The following is a 19,994-nucleotide window of genomic DNA, read 5'->3' as shown; positions in this document are numbered from 1 at the left end:
TCTATAGCTAATGGTCATACTTATGACATTAATAGATTCATCAACTGTAATACCACTGGAGTAATTTATTTAATAACATGCACCCTATGTCGAATTCAATATGTTGGGTGCACCATTGGTCCCCTCAAGAAACGAATAAGGAGACACTTATCTGATGCCTCGGGAACGAATAAAATTGGTACGTCAATGGTATCGAAACACTTTTCTGAAGTACACGGAGGTGATAACAGTAGTTTTAGCTTTTGTGGCATAGAAAGGGTTCAGAAACCTATCAGAGGGGGATGCTATAGACGTAAAATCTTAAATCGTGAGTCTTTTTGGATTTTTAAATTAGGAACTAGGCAGCCAAATGGTTTGAATATACGCAAAGATCTGATTTTGCAATACAACTGATTGACATCTAGAATTGTGTTTTTTTTTTTGTTTTTTTTTTTTTTTTTGTTTTGTTTTTTTCCTGCATTGACTGTTGGGTGTGAGATATTCACTATATATGTTATCATGTCATATCTGTTAACAGGGCAATCAACATAACGTATGCATTTTGTGATACACTCTCTTTGATAATAGTTCACATTACTCTGATTGTTATGCATTTGCATATATTTTTTAGGTCACTTCCATTATGGGAGCTTTATGATATAGCATTCAAGTAGTGTTTTTTGATACGAGAGAATTGTTATGCAATTGTAGTTCTTGCTTTGGAGATACAGAAAAGGTATATATACCCACCAGAACCTCTCCCCCCCCCCTTTTTTTTTTTTTTTTTTTTTTTTCCTCACTAGTGCATTGAATGTGGGGTATGAGATATTTACTATATATGTCATCCAATCATATCTGTTGACAGGGCAATTAAATACAACTTATGCTTATTGTGGCATACTCCCTTTGGTAACAGTTCACATCACTCTGATTGTTATGCATTTGCATATGTATTTTCTAGGTCACCTCCATCATGGGAGCATTATAATGTAGCACTCAAGTAGTGTTTGTTGATACGAAATAAATTTTATGCAATTATAGTTCCTGCTCTGGTGATACAGATAAGGTATATAAACCCACCAAAACCTTTTTTTTTTTTTTTTTTTTTTTTTTTTTTCTCCTCTTTCTCTGGATTAAATTGTATTTGTGCACTGATCGTTGGGTAATTGCTACATAAGCTATTGCATCACTCCTAAGAAATAGGGCAATTATAACAATGCATCTGTACGGTGATACACTCCTCTGGGCAAAGATTCATATCACTATGTTAGTCATACATTCATGTACTTTTCATGTAATTTTTATTGTATGAATATTATCATGTAATTTACAAGCAATGTGTTTTGATATGGAAGTAATGTCATATAATGTGCATATCGTTTGTTTTCTTCGCATTGTATTTTAATCCATGTACCTGCAATGTGCTGTGATATATTCGAAGCCAGTGGATCAAGAGTTAATTCTGAGGATCTCAGCAAGAATCTACACCTGTTTGTTTGGAGGACTTTTGCATGTATGGGTATAAAGAGGACTCAGTTCACATAGTAAAGCCACTTGACAAAGGCTACACTCCTGTAGCCGAAACGCGTCGCTGTTGTGTCACTATCCATGGAGGACATTGTCTTAACTGTTCATATGTTTATATGATCGTTTTTACTGGAAACCAAGCAGAATAAAGCATCTGGAAATTTACTGGCATATCTCTCCTTCTTGCGCTGGGCAGAACTCTTCTCTCTTCATTACACACAGGTAGCAGCACCTGCAGCCCGAGCAGCAGAAGGAAATTCGAGCACATGGAATGGGTGAGCTGAAAGTTTTTCTCTTTATCATACTGTGTTGTTGGCACTATGGGGAAATCCACTGCGAGTACATCTTACACTGTGCATGTGGGAGCATCTCTGGGACACCATACTGTGAAAGGGGTACTTGCTTTTCAATAACAAATATTTACTGGTAATTGAATACATTTTCTAATAGTCAGTGTTCCAAATAGTTTCACTTTCTCTTACCATAACTTACAGTATATTTTTTACACATATCAATAAAATTATTGAAAAAGAAAATGGCTACCTCCATGAGTGTATTCTTAGATGTTTAACAAGACTTGATTTTTCTGTAAAACATTTCCCACACTCTGAACATGAAAATGGCTTCTCACCTGTGTGACTTTTCTGATGTCTTACAAGATTTGTTTTTTTGTTAAAACATTTCCCACATGTTGAACATGAGAATGGCTTCTCCCCTTTGTGAATTCTCTGATGTGTAACAAGGTTTGCCTTTTCTGTAAAAGATTTACCACATTCTGAACATGAAAATGGCCTCTCCCCCGTGTGACATCTCTGATGTCTAACAACATCTGATTTCTTGATAAAACATTTCCCACATACTGAACATGAAAATGGCTTCTCCCCTGTATGAGTTCTCTGGTGTGTAACAAGATTTGATTTTCCTGTAAAACATTTCTCACATTCTGAACATGAATATGGCTTCTCCCCTGTGTGAACTCTCTGATGCACAGCTAAAAGTGATTTTTGTTTAAAAAATTTCCCACACTCAGAACAAGAAAATGGCTTCTCTCCGGTGTGACGTCTCTGATGTGTAGTGAGTCTTGAATTAATACTAGAACTTTTCCCATATTCTGAATATAAAAATGGATTCTCCCCAGTGTGAGATATTTCATATTCAACAGATCTGTGAATTTTTTCTTGCACAGTGGTCTTCCACGAAGCAGAAGATAGGGCCTGATAAAAAGGATCAGATGATACATCTTTGCTGTGAAGAACGTCAGATGTCTCTGGAATAATGACATTATCATCGCATGTATTTGGTGTGATAAAATGATCATCTGCTGCAAAATCTGAAAATATCAGACATCCCTCTGAGCTCCTGGTACAGTGATCTGTCAAGAATAAGGTTGATTTAATTATTTTTCTGCAACAATGCAATGAAATGATATGTTGCATTAATATTTAAAATTATACTATTGGTTTATAATATTTCCATACAAATTACAATGTAATTTAATTAAAGACGAAGACAATTAACCAAAAAGCAGGGACTGATAGATTATGATGTTAGTCTACCAGGTTGTGCTCTTAAGCGGGCTTTACAAGCTACGAGATCGCTACGGCGATCTCGTTGGGGTCACGGATTTTGTGATGCACATCCGGCTGCTGTAGCGATGCCGTTGCGTGTGACACCTATGAGCGATTTTGCATCGTCGCAAAAACGTGCAAAATCGCTCATCGGCGACATGGGGGTCCATTCTCAAATATCGTTATTGCAGCAGTAACGAAGTTGTTCCTCGTTTCTGCGGCAGCACACATCGCTCCGTGTGACACCGCAGGAGCGAGGAACCTCTCCTTACCTGCCTCCCAGCCACAATGCGGAAGGAAGGAGGTGGGCGGGATGTTCGTCCCGCTCATCTCCGCCCCTCCGGTTCTATTGGGCGGTGGTTCAGTGACGCTGCTGTGACGTTGCTGTGACGCTGAACGAACCGCCCCCTTAGAAAGGAGGCGGTTCACCGGTCATAGCGACGTCGCAGGGAAGGTAAGTAGTGTGACGGGTCCGGGCGATGTTGTGCGAAACGGGCAGAGATATGCCCGTGTCGCACAACCGATGGGGGCGGGTACGCACGATGGCGATATCGGTACCGATATCGCAGTGTGTAAAGCGGCCTTTACAATGTTTTACTTCTCTGTTGAAGTTGTCTTCTCCATAGGTTTATGTTTTACTGTGTCCATCAACAATCGTTTCCAGTTACATGATTAGTGAAAAAGGCATAAATGGGGGTGTAAGTCAGGTGGTGTCCATTTTGTAACCTTCAACTACATCCAGTCTAGCACAAAGCAAGACACCTAGGAAGAGCAGAGATGTACATGTACATCAAAAGTAGGGTTCCTGTCTTTGATGCAGGCTCGTATGTCAAGCCCGCATTATTCCCCACAATATGAGAGTACTGGGGAATTTAAAAACTCTTTGCAGCAGAGTCCTCCATAAGCCATGCTTCCCTGTCCCTGGTTCTTTTGTAGATGACGTAGCTTAAAGCCTATGGACATCTTTGTGAACAAAAAAAGGAATTACATGTGTGCCAAAGTTTCTATAGTTATTAAAATTGTACTTATCTATTTTTTTGTATTTAACGTTCCATCTCATGCTTTCAGAAACTCTCATAACTTTATTTCACCTCTTCCACGTTCAAACTTTTTCCTCTGAGAGCATTTTTACCAGCTCTGATCACATGTGTACATATTGATTTCTCATGATACAGCACAGCACAACCTCAACTCCCTCCTCCAGTTTCCACTTTGTAAGGTGGATTACGATAACCACACACACACACTGCCAGACCTCCAGTCACCACTTTGTAAGGTGGTTTATGATAACCACACGCACATACTACCAGAAATCCAGTCACCTCTTTGTAAGGTCGTTTATGATAACCACACCCACACACTGCCAGACCTCCAGTCACCACTTTGTAAGATGGTTTATGATAACCACACGCACACACTACCAGACCTCCCGTCTCCTATTTGTAAGGTGGATTACAATAACCACACCCACACACTGCCAGACCTCCAGTCTCCACTTTGTAAGGTAGTTTACGATAACCACACCACACACTGCAAGACCTCTAGTCTCCACTTTGGAAGGTGGTTTCCAATAACCAAACACACACACTGCCAGATCTGTCTGTTATCCTCCCTCAACCATCCGTGATCAGCTGTGCACATAGTTATATAGGTTGAAAAAAGACATAGGTCCATCAAGTTAAACGTTCCTCCTCAGTTATATGTTCATTTTCGTTACATTATTTATAACCCACAATGCCATTTGTTGAGAAAAAAGCATCCAGACCTTTTTTAAATGCTGATATAGTATCTAGTTGGGCATTCCACAGTCTAATTATTATAAAGAACCCTTTCCTACTTCTCCTTTCCTCCACATGTAATGAGTGCCCCCTGGTTCTTGCTACAGTGTTTAAGGAAAAGTCAAGTGGCAGTCCTTTGTACTGACCACACACATATAAATGAGACCTTGTTAAATACTATTAAGTCAAATCAAATGTCACAACGGGGCAAAGGAACGCCCAGTGTGTGGAACAAGAGGAGGGGTACACCAGAGAAGATGCAAAGGAAAGACCTGGCGATAGGGAGAGGTGTCTACACCTCACACTTACCTAGGTCTGATGACGGGTCCTTCCCCCTGTGCACAATCACATGCCTATGCCCTGGCTGACCCTGGACTTGCCTAAGCAGGCCAGCAACATACCAGTCTTACTATTAATATAAAGATAACATGAGGGAGGGGAAACAAAGAAATGAGACAGATACAACAAAAAACTCCAATTATTCTTCAGAGAAGGGACTTCCCCGCATCTGCTGGAAAGAATAACCACAGCTTTCTCCAGAGAATGAACTATAGTAGGCATATGAAAGAGTAAGGAGTGGATTTATATAGTGGAAGAAAGTGGCTGCAGCTGGCATTAAAAACTGCATATCAATCACAGCCGGATAGAAAAGGAACCTTAACCCCTTCAGCACTGAATGAAATGAACTAAGCTCCTACTCAGGATAAATGAAAAGAGGATCTGCGATCAACTAAATGCTGCGACCTTCTGATCCCGGATACTGCAGCACTAAAGAACAGGAGAAGGACTTAAGTATTCCTATTACAAATAAGCTCAGCAGCAGTACTCAATGTCAAGCAGCAGTTGCAAAAGCAAACAAGATTTTAGGGTGTATAAAAAGAGAGATTAGATCTAGTGTTCCCAAAGTATTGTTACCCCTCTATAAATCACTTATAAGGCCACATCTGTAATATGGGATCCAGTTTTTGGTCCACATTTTAAAAAGGATATTAAGAAGGTAGAATCAGTACAAAGGCGGGCAACTAGATTATTGCAAGGAATGGAAGGTCTTCCATATGATGAGAGGTTGAAAAAGTTGGATTGGTTTACTTAGAAAAAAGACGTATCAGACAAGATATCATGTATATGTATAAATACATGTGTGATCAATATATAGGAATGGCACATGGCTTATAACTTCCAAAGACAATACTAAGGACCAGGGGGCACTCACTGCGATTGAAAGAAAGGCGATTTCGTCAGCTAAATACAAAAGGGTTCTTCAAAGTTAAGGGCCATTTACACGCTGCAACATCGCTAACAATTTATTGTTGGGGTCACGGTGTTTGTGACGCACATCCAGCGTCGTTAGCGACATCGCAGCGTGTGACACGTACGAGCGACCTTCAACGATCGCAAAAGAGGTAAAAATCGTTGATGTTGGAGAGGTCGTTCATTTACAAAAAATCGTTTTATGTGCAGTAACAATGTTGTTCGTCGTTCCTGCGGCAGCACACATCGCTATGTGTGACACCGCAGGAACGAGGAACATCTCCTTACCTGTGACCGCCGGCAATGAGGAAGGAAGAAGGTGGGCGGGATGTTCGGCCCGCTCATCTCCGCCCCTCCGCTTCCATTGGCGGGCCACTTAGTGATGACGCTATGATGCCGAACGAACCGCCCCCTTAGAAAAGAGGCAGTTCGCCGGTCACAGCGATGTCGCTAGGCAGGTAAGTATGTGTGACTGTTCCTAGCGATGTTGTGCACCACGACAGCGATGTGCCCGTGACACACAACCGACGGGGGCGGGTACGCTCGCTAGCGATATCGGTACCGATATCGCAGCTTGTAAAGTATTCTTTAGAGTAGTCATATTGTGGAATGCCCTACAGTAAGAGGTAGTAAAGGCAGACACTATAACAAGTTTAAAAATAAGGGCTGGATGATTTCCTCAGTACACACAACATTGTCAGTTATAAATGATTCAGTGATGAAATGGATAATTGGTGGAGGAAGGTTGAACTAGATGGACCTAGGTATTGTGAATGTCGTCTATGTGGGTGCTGTTTTGAAGCTCCCTCTGGTGGCTAGGAATGGTAGTGGAGCTGAATCTGAGCTTGTGACTCAGACAGGTGTCGGCGTTAATTGGGAAATAGAGAAGTCCTATTTCAGACAAGTCGGTCTATATAGGAGAGCACTTTTTGGCTTGCTGGCGCCGGTTATAATTGTATATTCCTTAGTCTCTGTTCCTGGCTTGGAGTTCTGTCCGTCCCTGTTTCATTGAGCAAGACTTCTATAGATAAGTTCTCAGTTTTTTCCTTGCTTCCTGGTTTACACCTTAGGGTGGTTGTTTTCCTTGTTTTGCTTTGTATCTGTTTTCTTGCAGGTGAAGTTTGGATTCTTTTTTGTTGTGAGCAATCAGGTTCCCCCTTTGCAAGCTCTACTGCAGGATAAGGGATTTTCTTCATGTCTAACTTGATTATTTGCTTTTCTGTATTTTTGTGGTTTTTTTGTATTTTGTTCTTCCACTATTTACAGGAGTACCTGATATAGTGGGGGTGAGGTCGTTCGACCTCTAGGGCCATTTTTTACTATCAGGAGTTTGGTATTTTTCTATAGGGATTGTGCACTGACCAAAATCAGTTTCCTTTCCTTTTCTTTGTATCAAGTTAGTTGGGCCTCGCCTTCGCTGAATCTATTTTTCTTATCTGTGTATTGTGTTTTCATACATCACCGTAATCTTTATATGTGTGGGGCTATCTACTCCTTTGGGGACTACTCTGAGGCAAGGTAGATTTCCTCATTTCTTTCTGTGAGGCGTAACTAGCTTCCCAGGCTGTGTCGAGGCGTCTAGGTTTTTTTTGCCTGCCTTTTTTTGGAGGTTTGTGAAGATGAACTGTTAGGTAAAGATTTGTGGTTTCAACTGCACTGGTAGTCTCCTTGTGGAAGTTGTCATCTGGTCCAGGCCAGTCGGTGCCAACCACAACACGTGACCTGCAGAGGTGTAAAGTCCACACGACACAAGTCCAGACACCCAGCCAGGACCATGTTTTTTATATAGCGTGTCAAGACATCCAAAGTCAGTCCCTTGCCCAAGGATTACCACCTTGCGACACCCTACACATACAGTTGAAACCAGAAGTTTACATACACTATCTATAAAGACACATCTGCATGTTTTTCTTACTATCTGACATGATATCAGAATAAACCTTTCCCATTTTAGGTCAGTTAGGAACCAAAATTATTTATATTTGCCAATTGCCAGAATGAGAGAGAGAGAATGTTTTAAGGCATTTTATTACTTTCATGCAAAGTCAACAGTTTACATACATTTCATTAGTATTTGGTTGCACTGCCCTTAAACTGTATGACTTGGGTCAAACATTTTGGATATCATTCCACAAGCTTCTCACAATAGTTGCTAGCAAATTTGGCCCATTCCTCCTGACAGAACTGGTGTAACTGAGCCATGTTTGTGGGTCACCTTGCTCTCACCTGCCTTTTCAACTTTGTCCATAAATTTTCAATAGGACTGAGATCGGGGCTTTGTGATGGCAGCTCCAACATTGACTTTGTTATCCTTAAGCCACTTTGTAATCAGTTTGGCAGTATGCTTCGGGTCATTATCCACTTGGATGACACATTTCTGCCCAAGCTTTAAGTTCCTGGCTGATGTTTTCAGATGTTGCTTCAGTATTGCCACATAATCTTCTTTCCTCATGATGCCATCTATTTTGTGAAGTGCACCAGTGCCTCCTCCAGCAAAGCAACCCCACAACATGATGCTGCCACCCAAGTGTTTCACTCTTGGGATGGTGTTCTTAGGTTTGAAAGCTTCTCCCTTTTTCCTCCAAACGTAACTATTGTCATTATGGCCAAAAAGTTCAATTTTAGTTTTGTCAGACCACAGGGCATGTCTCCAGAAATTAAGGTATTTGTTCCTGTGTGCATTTGCAAACATAATCTGACTTTTTTATGTTTCTTTTGGAGTAACGGCTTCTTACTGCCAGAGTGGCTTTTCAGACCATACATAGATACATACAGTACTCGTTTCCACTGTGGATAATGACACAATCTTACCAGCTTCCACTAGTATCGTCACAAGGTTTTTTGTATTTGCTCTTGGGTTGATATGCACATGTCTGACAAAGCACATTCATCTCTGGTACACAGAATCCGTCTCCTTCCTGGGCGGTATGATGGCCTGACATTCCCATCTTGTTTGTACTTGTGTATCATTGTTTGTACAGATGAACGAGGCACCTTCAGGTATCTGGAAATTGCATCCAAGGATGAACAAGACTTGTGCAAGTCCAAAATTCTCTTCCTGAAATCTTGGTTGATTTCTTTTGACTTTCCCATGATGCTCCACAAAGAAGTAGTCTGTTTCAGGTGTGCATTAAAATACATCCACAGGTGTGTCTCTAATTAAGTCAGATGTTGCCAATAAACGTATCAGAAGCTTCCAAAGATATGACATCATCATATGGGCTGTCTCATGTTGCTTAAAGACACAGTACTCTTATGCCGGTGTCACACGGTACGATATATCGGCGATATGCCATCGAGGTCACGTCATTAGTGACGCACATCCGGCATCATTTGATATATCGTACCGTGTGACACCTCCGAATGACTGTGAACGAGCAAAAATACTCACCTTATCGTTGCTCGTGGACACGTCGTTCATTTTCAAAATGTCGGTCCTCCTTCTGTTCTCCGGTTGTTCATCGTTCCCGTGGCAGCCCACATCGCTTCGTGTGACACCCCGGGAACGACGAACACAGCTTACCTGTGTCCTGCCGGCAATGCAGAAGGAAGGTGGTGGGCGGGATGTTTATGTCCCGCTCATCTCCGCCCCTCCGCTTCTATTGGGCGGCCGCTGTGTGATGTCTCCCCCTTCAGGAAGAGGATGTTCGCCGCCCACAGCGACGTCGTCCGGGAGTTAAGTGAGTGTGACAGGGATTAACGACTTTGTGCGCCACAGGCAACTAATTGCCCGTGACGCACAAACGATGGGGGGCGGGAGCAATCGCTCGTGCGATCGCACGATAGATCGTCCCGTGTGACGTCGGCATTAGTGTATGTAAACTTTTGACTTTGCAGAAAGTAATAAAAATGCCTTAAAACATTCTCTCTCTCTTTCATTATTCTGGCATTTGGCAAATATAAATAATTTTGGTTCCTAATTGACCTAAAACGGGAAACGTTTATTCTGATTTCTTGTCAGATAGTGAGAAGCATGTAGATGTGTCTTTTTAGATAGTGGATGGAAACTTCTGGTTTCAACTGTACGTTAATTATTTTTATTCTTCAATGTGTTGTATCCATTTTTGTCTGTGTTACTGTAAGCCAAGAAGTATGTCTTCTGAACTGGAGAGACAACCATACAAAATAATGTAAAAGTGTTTTTTTGTTTAAGCACTAAATCTTCAGGTCTAAAATCCATATAAAAAAGTCTGTGTAACATACCCTAAAGAAATTCAACACATAATTGTAAGATCCAGTGGCGGAGTAGAATCTGTAACTGCTCAGCATTTAGTGGTCACTACTCACCTGGATAGCTGTCTGTAAGCATCTCCTCTTTACACCACTCATCACCAATCACATAAGTCTCTGAAGTAATAATATGGGTCAGAACTTCACCCTGAAACAAAGTTTGTAAACGTCACAGACCAGTTGTAAGAAATTACTTCTAAGAAGAATAAAGGTCATTAACATGACCACCGAACATGACATGACATGACAGCAGTAGTTTCACATAGCTTCAGATTTCAGACATAGTGTTAACAACTGCCATAAAGGGATGAGCTTGGTCAGCCAGAATGGTTAGGTAAGATTTAGGGTCAAAACATTAATTCATAGGTAACAAAAGATCCAGACAAAGAAATGAAAATATTCTCCACATCATTACTCCACCTCCACCAGCCTGAAATGTTGACACCTGACAGGACGGGTACATGGATTCATGCTGCTTGCACCAACTTCTGACCCTCCGATCAGCATTGTGTAACAGAAATCTTGATTCATCTGAGCAGACAATGTTTTCTACTACTTCATGGTATAATTTATGCTCTTTTTTGACAAATTTTCTTTCTCCTTCCCTTAGATGTCAATGGTGCTATTCATCTGCTACTATAGCTCCTCTATTCTGAGGATCAACAAGTGGATTTGTAGGAGGTGCTCGACCCCCACAGGAGCGTACATAATGATGGTTTTCCTGTATTTTACTTATACTGTATGTGGTAATTCTGTTGTCATGAGTGGCTGGGAAACACAGGGTAACCTATACTGGCCCTAAGGCTGGGGCCACTGTGCTCACCCTCACACCCAGAGCTACCCTTGAAGTTAGGGAAGTCTGGGCCCCCAACCTGGCGCTATCGCCTGTCCTTGTCCCTGATTTATTTAATCGTATGAACGTATATCTTACCATCATATAAAAATAAACACCAGACAATAGACAGTGATTGAAAAATATCAAAAGGATAAAAATCAAATTTGAATATCAAGATTTTCTATATATGCAATTGCGTTATCATTTACAATATAGAAATCCTTCTTGTCACCATGGTAGGATCTCAGGGGGCACTCCTCAACAATGTGCTGGATAGTTTGACGATCTGCTCCACAGTCACAGGTCGGAGAGTCATATTTTCCCCACTTATACATAAAATCTGCACAGACGCCAAAGTTTGTTCTGATACGATTTAGAGTAACCCATGTTTTCCTTGGTAGATTGAAGCCTGGTGGAGGGTTTTGTAAATTAGGGAACATTTGGGGATCACCTTCTACTACATTGACCCAAAGTTCTCGCCATTTCTCCTCTAAATTGAAGTTTTGTTCATGCAAGGTGATTGCAGTTCGGATGGGTGGATGTCTTGATTTCATTTCTTGTATTGTAACATCTCTGATATTTTGGTGTATTGGAAGTTTTTCATTATTCACCACTTTAGTGTACTCTTTAAGTAGGAGCTTTTGTCTTCTTAGATTTGCGGGTGCAATATGACCCAGCACAGGTAACCAGTGAACAGGTGTAGGTCTAATAGCACCAGATATTATACGCAAAGAGTTGTTCAGCTGAGTGTCAATTAAGTTTACATGACAGCTATTTAACCATGCTGGAGCACAGTATTCTGCAGCAGAGTACACCAGGGCAAGAGTAGATGTTCTCAAAACAGATGTTGCCGAGCCCCATGAGGATCCACAAAGTTTCTGAATAATATTATTACGTGCTTTCAGTTTCTGTGCCAATTTATCCAGATGGGATTTAAAAGTTAGACTTCTATCAAGGGTTACACCTAAGTACTTAGGATTGAAATTGTGATTAACAGATTGGCCTTCAAATTGTACTTTAAAGAAGTTGTCCAGTTACCAAAACTGATTTTTTTTTTTTCTGATAAATTTTGCTAATATGTGCCCCTCAACACATCTATTATGTTTTTTCAGCAAAATTACCTTTTATTGTGCACTAGCAGCACATGCTCATTGCTGGCTCCAGCTCTGATGGGGTTAATCTCTCCTCTAACTTCCTGTGTTCAGTTCCTACAAGTCCCAGAATTCTTTGTGGCTCTAGGGCGGTGTCTAGCTTATCTAACACACCCATTGTGTCTAATACACCCACTCTGCTTCCACCCAAACCCTCCTCCCTGCCTCTTCCCAGTGGATGCACTGAGATCAATCATATAGAGACAGCAGCAGCTCTACACAGCCAGGGGAAGAAAGTGTGTGTGCGTATATACAGTATGTGTGTGTATATACAGTGTGTGTGTGTATATACAGTGTATGTGTATGTGTGCGCGTATATACAGTGTGTGTGTGTATATACAGTGTGTGTGTGAGTGTGTATGTGTGTGTGTATGTCATACTCGCCTGTCTGCAGGGTCCCGGTGCCATGCCCGCTTCCAGCCCCTGTCTCGGTCCCGCCGCTTCGGCTGTGTGCAGTCTCCCCGGGGCACGCACGAAGCTTGCAGGACCTGGCGGTGGATCACCTGATGCAGTCACCTGACGCATCAGCTGATCGATTCTCGTGGTGTCGCCGGCTTTTTCGAGCCCGGCCGGCTATCAGCTGATCCTGCCGTCAGGAGACTTCATCAGCTGATTACCGGCAGCTCCTGCAGTGATGGGCCAGGATCAGACTCCGCTCCAGGAGCTGCCGGTAATCAGCACAGACGTGAGTATTTATTTATTTTATTTTTTTTCTACTGATGCTTCAGCTGATTGTATAATCGGCTTTTATACAATCAGCTGATGTGTCATGTGATTCACGTAGTTTAACCTCACACATCATCTGATCGCTTTGCCTTCCAGCAAACCGATCAGATGATATTGGATCCTGATTGGACGGCACGGGACCCTAACCCAGGATTACTGCGGAGGGGGGTTCTTTATTTCAATAAAGATGGAGTCACTAATTGTGTTGTGTTTTATTTCTAATAAAAATATTTTTCTGTGTGTTGTGTTTTTTTTTTTATCATTACTAGAAATTCATGGTGGCCATGTCTAATATTGGCGTGACACCATGAATTTCGGGCTTAGGGCTAGCTGATAATATACAGCTAGCCCTAACTCCATTATTACCTAGCTAGCCACCCGGCATCAGGGCAGCTGGAAGAGTTGGATACAGCGCCAGAAGATGGCGCTTCTATGAAAGCGCCATTTTCCGGGGTGGCTGCGGACTGCAATTCGCAGTGGGGGTGCCCAGAAAGCTTGGGCACCCTTCACTGTAGATTCCAATCCCCAGCTTCCTAGTTGTACCCGGCTGGACACTAAAATTAGGCGAAGCTTACGTCATTTTTTTTTTTAATTATTTCATGAAATTCATGAAATAATTAAAAAAAAAAAGTGCTTCTCTATATTTTTGGTTCCCAGCCGGGTACAAATAGGCAGCTGGGGGTTGGGGGCAGCCCGTACCTGCCTGCTGTACCCGGCTAGCATACAAAAATATGGCGAAGCCCATGTCATTTTTTTTTTCTTTTTGGGTATAAAACTGCATACAGTCCTGGATGGAGGATGCTGAGCCTTGTAGTTCTGCAGCTGCTGTCTGCTCTCCTGCATACAATGAACATTTTGAATAAGGAAATGACATCAGACCTTTTTTATTTTTTTCATCAACAATCTTTAATGGCATTGTGCACTGATTAAAAACGCAGTGAGCAAAAACGCAGCAAAAAAGGCACCAAATCGCGGCAAAAACGTGACATGCAGCACCGCAGGTGACAGAGCAGAGCAAGTTGGTGACATGCTCTGCTCTGACACATAGTGTGCTGCATGTCACTGTATCCACTCTGGGACTTGTTGTGCAGGTGACCGGGTGATACATGTCACTAACTTGCTCCACTCTGTGACTTCTGCTGCATTGTTCCAACTGTATACACTCTCACCTGAACAAGTCTCAGAGTGGGGCAGTTAGTGACATGTATCATCCGGTTACCTGCACAACAAGTCCCAGAGTGGTGAAAGATAGTGACATGCAGCACACTACGTGTCAGAGCAGAGCATGTCACTTTCTCCACTCCGCTGACCTCACAGCCCGTACACGCTGCGATGGATGCAGGGGGACACAGAACAAGTAATCGGCCGACACTGGAGTCATCTGATTACTTGGGATGAATTGAGCAGTAAAATGCTCTGGCGCTCGATGGGCGAAGCCCATGCCGATTTTTTTAAAAAAAAAAATTCATTAAAAATAAAAAAACAAAAAAATCACATTGTTTGTGGGCTCCCGCTGCATTTTCTATTGCTAAGGGTAACCAAAGCAGCTACTGGCTGCTAACCCCCGCTGCTTGGTGTTACTTTCACTGGCAATAGAAATGCAGGGAAGCATTTTTTTTTTTATAAAGGTTTTTCCCTGAAAACGTTTTTAAGAAAATGACGTGGGCTTCGCCATATTTTTGTATGCTAGCCAGGTACAGCAGGCAGCTACGGGCTGCCCCCAACCCCCAGCTGCCTAGTTGTACCCGGCTGGGAACCAAAAATATAGAGAAGCCCTTTTTTTTTTTTTTTTTATTTCATGAATTTCATGAAATAATTAAAAAAAAAAATGACATGGGCTTCGCCGAATTTTTGAGTCCAGCCAGGTACAACTAGGCAGCTGGGGATTGGAATCCGCAGTGAAGGGTGCCCAAACTTTCTGGGCCCCCCACTGCGAATTGCAGTCCACAGCCGCCCCAGAAAATGGCGCTTTCATAGAAGCGCCATCTTCTGGCGCTGTATCCAACTCTTCCAGTGGCCCTGGTGGCAGGTGGCACGCTGGGTAATAAGGGGTTAATACCAGCTATGTTTTACCCGCTGGTATAAAGCCCGAGATTCTTAATGTCAGGCCAAGGTTGACCTGGCCATTAAGAATCTCCAATAAAGGGTTTAAAAAAAAAAAACACACAGAGAAAAATACTTTATTAGAAATAAATACACAGACACAGTAGAGACTCCATGTTTATTACTCCCTCTCACCCCTCCACGATGGAGAGATTTCTGTACTGACCATGCCAGGAGAGAGCGAGGGAAAAGAGAGAGAGCGAGGGGGGGAGGAAAAGAAAGCGAGGGGGGAAGGAAAAGAGAGCGAGGGGGGGAGGAAAAGAGAGCGAGGGGGGAGGAAAAGAAAGCGAGGGGGGGAGGAAAAGAAAGCGAGGGGGGGAGGAAAAGAAAGCGAGGGGGGAGGAAAAGAAAGCGAGGGGGGAGGAAAAGAAAGCGAGGGGGGAGGAAAAGAAAGCGAGGGGGGGAGGAAAAGAGAGTGAGGGGGGAGGAAAAGAGAGCGAGGGAAAAGAGAGAGAGCGAGGGGGGGAGGAAAAGAAAGCGAGGGGGGGAGGAAAAGAGAGCGCGGGGGGAGGAAAAGAGAGCGCAGGGGGGACGAAAAGAGAGCGCAGGGGGGAGGAAAAGAGAGCGCAGGGGGGAGGAAAAGAGAGCGCAGGGGGGAGGAAAAGAGAGCGCAGGGGGGAGGAAAAGAGAGCGCAGGGGGGAGGAAAAGAGAGCGCAGGGGGGAGGAAAAGAGAGCGCAGGGGGGAGGAAAAGAGAGCGCGGGGGGAGGAAAAGAGAGCGCGGGGGGAGGAAAAGAGAGCGAGGGGGGAGGAAAAGAGAGCGAGGGGGGGAGGAAAAGAGAGCGAGGGGGGGAGGAAAAGAGAGCGAGGGGGGTATGAGAGCGAGGGGGGAAGAGAGCGAGGGAAAAGAAAGGGGAGAGGAGAGAGGGATAAGAGGGGGGCAGAGAAGAGGGGGAAGAGGGGAGGGGAGGAGAAGAGTGGGGGGAGAGAAGAGAGTGGGGAAAGAACGGGGGGGGGCAGAGGTGCTCTGTCACCAACTGTCTCCACTCTGTGACTTGTGGTGCAGGTGACAGAGTGCAGACAGTTGGTCCCATGCAGCAGGACAGATGGCAGAGCACAGCGGTGACATGCCTGTCAGTGTCTTGCTGCTGGGAGGAGCAGATGATCACACTGCCCGACACCGGCCGCTCTCCTCACATCGCAGCAGAGCGGGCGGGTGGACAGTGTGATCACATACTTACGTGCAGGGGGGGATTCAGCTGAAGAACCCCCCGTACTGCACACTGGCGCCCCGTGCCTCACACCATCTGCAGGACGCTTAGCCGGCTCCACACAAACGTCCTCCGGATCCTCCCCTCGATGCTGAGCTGTGACGTGCGGTAGTCACCGCCCACAGCCCTGTCACTCAATCTGAGTGGCGCCGGCATCCTGTGACGTACCCGTCTTGTTTGAGAGCCCGGAAATGCCGGGACGTCAGAGGATGCCGGCGGCCACAGCTCCAGGGGGTCATGTGACCGGCACTGAGCGTGCAGGATAGCGCCGCTCAGTGCCAGAACTGGAAACAGAAGCCAAAGGAGAAAACGCCTAGAAAGGTAAGTAGAGCTCATACAGAAAATAAAAAAAATGGGTGAACCACCCCTTTAAGTTCAGTCTTGGCACTTGCATTGTGTAAATGAAAGCAACAAACTTCCATTTTTGATGGGTTAGGTTTTAATCTCCATTGTCGGAAGTACTTTCCCATTACACTAAGATCTTTTGTAAGAACGTCCTCTGCTTCCTCCATTGTTTTGCTTACCATAGCAAGTGCCCAGTCATCGGCATATCCAAATTTCCGTGACACTGTTTTAGGAATATCAGCTAGGTACAGGGCAAACAGGAGAGGTGCCAGCATTGTCCCTGATGGTAAGACCCCTCTCCACAAAACACCACCCGGAGGGAAAGGGGCAAGAAAAGAAGTCAACACCAACACCGACAAATAAAGACTAACAGGGGTAACAACGACAACTCGTACACAGAGCAACTACACATAAAGGAGCCAATAAAAGTGCACAAGGGAAAACAACATAAAAGGGGAGAGGTAAGCAGACTACTGAGTAATTTCCATACTGTAACAAGCACACCACGAACTACTGCAGCCTGCACCAATGCAGCAGCCAAAAAGTAGAACAGAGAGAGCATCTCTCCAGCTCCTTACACCTCCTGGCCAAGCTTCTAAATGATTGAAAATATCCAGCCGCCTCTGCTGGAAGTAGAGGTTATATATAGGACCTGGGCGTGGTCCCAACCAGAAACACTTGACCAAGAGTTAGAAGTTGCTGAAAGGTAAACTGACATTAACCCTCTCCTCTCCAAAGGAAAGGGATTCCATATAGTCAGCAGAGTCTCACAAGGTAAAGTAAGACTCTGACCCAGAACATGTCACTAAACTCTGCAACAAATAGCAGACCGTGACAGATGTAAAGTTATAAACTATAGGAATTAGTTGGATAGGCTTTAGTATCAAGTTTGAAATGTTGCCATCTAGTGGCTATTTTAGGTAATACAAACGCAGGACACAACGTAGTAAGGTTGTACGAGTAGAGTTGAGCGATGTTCGAGTTGAACGGTTCGCCAATTTCATGTTCGAGTGATTTTGGGGGGGGGGGGGTGTTCGAGTCGTTCGACGAACTCGAACGATTTGCTTAAAGTTCGGCAGTTCGAGTTACGTTCGAGAACGGTTTGATCACCAAAAGCGTGGCTTTTCACAGTAAGTATGTGCGCACGTTGCGTATCTGCATACGTCCTGCATCCCCAGCACAATCCCTCTCTGTTTCCTACTCACCGATCACGGGCCTGGCTCTGCACGGCTGTCACAAATCTCCGGCGGCTTTTCCTCTTTTGAAAATGGCTGCCGCTTCATTATTCAATCAAGTATTCCGTGCTTTCCCCGCCCACCGGCGCCCATGATTGGTTGCAGTCAGACACACCCCCACGATGAGTGACAGCTGTCTCACTGCAACCAATCACAGCCACTGGTGGGCGAGTCTATATCGTGCAGTAAAATAAATAAATAAATAATTTAAAAAAAAAAAATGCGGTTCCCCCCAATTTTGATACCAGCCAGGATAAAGCCACACAGCTGGAGGCTTGTCAGGATTGGAGAGCGCCACATTATAGGGAGCCCACCACCCTAACAATATCACCCAGCAGCCAGCCCGGAATTGCCGCATCCATTAGATGCGGCAGTTCCGGGACTCTACCCAGCTCCTCCCGAATTGCCCTGGTGTGGTGGCAATCGAGGTAATAACTGGGTTAATCATGACAAGCGTCTCCCCGAGACACCTTCCAGGATTAACCTGTAAGTGAAAATAAATAAACACACACAGCGAAAAATCCTTTATTTGGAATAAAAGACAAAAAAACACCTCATTTACCTCTTTGTTAATCCCCAAACAACAATCCAGGTCCGAAGTAATCCACATGACACTGTCAGCTCTGCTACATGAAGATGACAGGAAGCCCCGTAGAACACGAGCGATCTGTGTCCTCTCCACGCAGCACCTGAAGTGAGCCGCGCTGTGACCGGGGACTTCACTCTGCAATGCAGAGGTCAAGATAACCAAATCTTCCTATGTTTCTCATTAGAGGCAGTGGCTCAATGCGGCAGGCAAGGAATGGGAGACTGCTTCACTCCTTGCAACAGGAGAACCACTAGGTGTCACCCTTCTGCTGCCTCTCTGAGCAGGCATCTCCTGCGCAGTCTGCCAGACCTTTGGCGCTGCTGAGCAGGAGGGCTTGTGGCAGGCAAGGAATGGGAGACTGCCTCATTCCTTGCAACAGGAGAGCTATGAGGTGTAACAAGTATTAAGCCAGAGATTCTTAATGTCAAGCAAGTTTGAGCTGGCCATTAAGAATCTCCAATAAAGGGTTAAAAAAAAAACACAGAGAAAAAATACTTTAATAGAAATAAATACACAGAAACACTTAGAGACTCCATGTTTATTACTCTCTCTCATCCCTCCATGATCCTGGTCTTCTGTCTTCTTACTCCTTCAACTCATGCAGCTCTGCTACATCAGACAGCACTGCATGGGAGGAAGACTCTGCTGCTCCCGTGCAGTCTAATTACTCAGTGAGTGAGCAGAGGCTGCGGGTTGTAAGCGGTGTCGTCACCGTTGCTAAAGTAATCTGACAGGCGGTTACTATAGCAACGGTGCTCCGATCACGTGATTCCCGGTGCCGCAATTCACCGGCTGTGGCAGCCAGTCCTTGCATGTGGGCTGACTCTGTAAAGAGCGCCCACATGCAGGAACGGTGAAGCCGACCATGTGCCAGAGCATCTCGGCGGTACACGGGGATGCACAAACGAGCACCGCGTACCGGAGAGATGCACTGACAGGACCTAGCATGACGTCTAGCCATGTGACCAGTCTGTAGCCAATGAGATAATACACACGTGACTGGTCACATGCTATTTTGACGTCAAGGAAGGTCCTATCATCAGTGCTGGTTACCGGGAGGACGCAGTGATTATCGGAAGGAAAAGCGGCGGGAGACAGAGTGCAGGACGTGTCGTGGGGACCTGTAAAGTGTAATGGCAATGTTTATTAACTGTATGTGTACATGTATAATGTGTTTTTATGTGTTTGCCTGCCATTGTTTTCAATGGGGTTCGAAAGGGTGGTTCGACGAACCGAACCGAACTCGAACTCTAGGGGGGTGACTCATCTCTAGCTACGAGTTTAGATAAGATAGGCTTCATGATAGTTAGAGGAAGGGAAAGAATAATAAAAGTGGCCATCTTAGGGTCAAGAGGCAGAGTGGGTTCGAACAGGAACAAGAGAGAATGTGGACCTACGTGCGAGGGCTGGTAGCAAAACCCGAGGTAGAAGTGGTCACCCCAGCAGGCTCGGTTAAGTGGGAGTGGG

The 19,994-nt window shown here is 44.3% G+C and overlaps 1 protein-coding gene across 1 annotated transcript in view; it reads right to left on the bottom strand.

Moving 5' to 3' along the window:
• Positions 1-1,866: 1,866 nt before the first annotated feature.
• Positions 1,867-19,994, bottom strand: part of LOC142311989 (uncharacterized) — a 30,079-nt gene continuing 11,951 nt past the window's right edge. The window contains exons 6-7 of the mRNA XM_075350866.1: positions 10,391-10,481; positions 1,867-2,878 (exon numbers count right to left, since the gene is read on the bottom strand). Coding sequence (XP_075206981.1) covers positions 2,046-2,878; positions 10,391-10,481 — 924 coding nt within the window. The 3' untranslated portion in view covers positions 1,867-2,045. The remainder of the gene's footprint in view (positions 2,879-10,390; positions 10,482-19,994) is intronic.

The sequence above is a fragment of the Anomaloglossus baeobatrachus genome, chromosome 5, assembly GCF_048569485.1.
Source record: "Anomaloglossus baeobatrachus isolate aAnoBae1 chromosome 5, aAnoBae1.hap1, whole genome shotgun sequence".
Classification (NCBI taxonomy): domain Eukaryota; kingdom Metazoa; phylum Chordata; class Amphibia; order Anura; family Aromobatidae; genus Anomaloglossus; species Anomaloglossus baeobatrachus.
The sequence above is the reverse complement of the archived record's forward strand: the minus strand, read 5'-3'. Positions and strand labels throughout refer to the sequence as shown.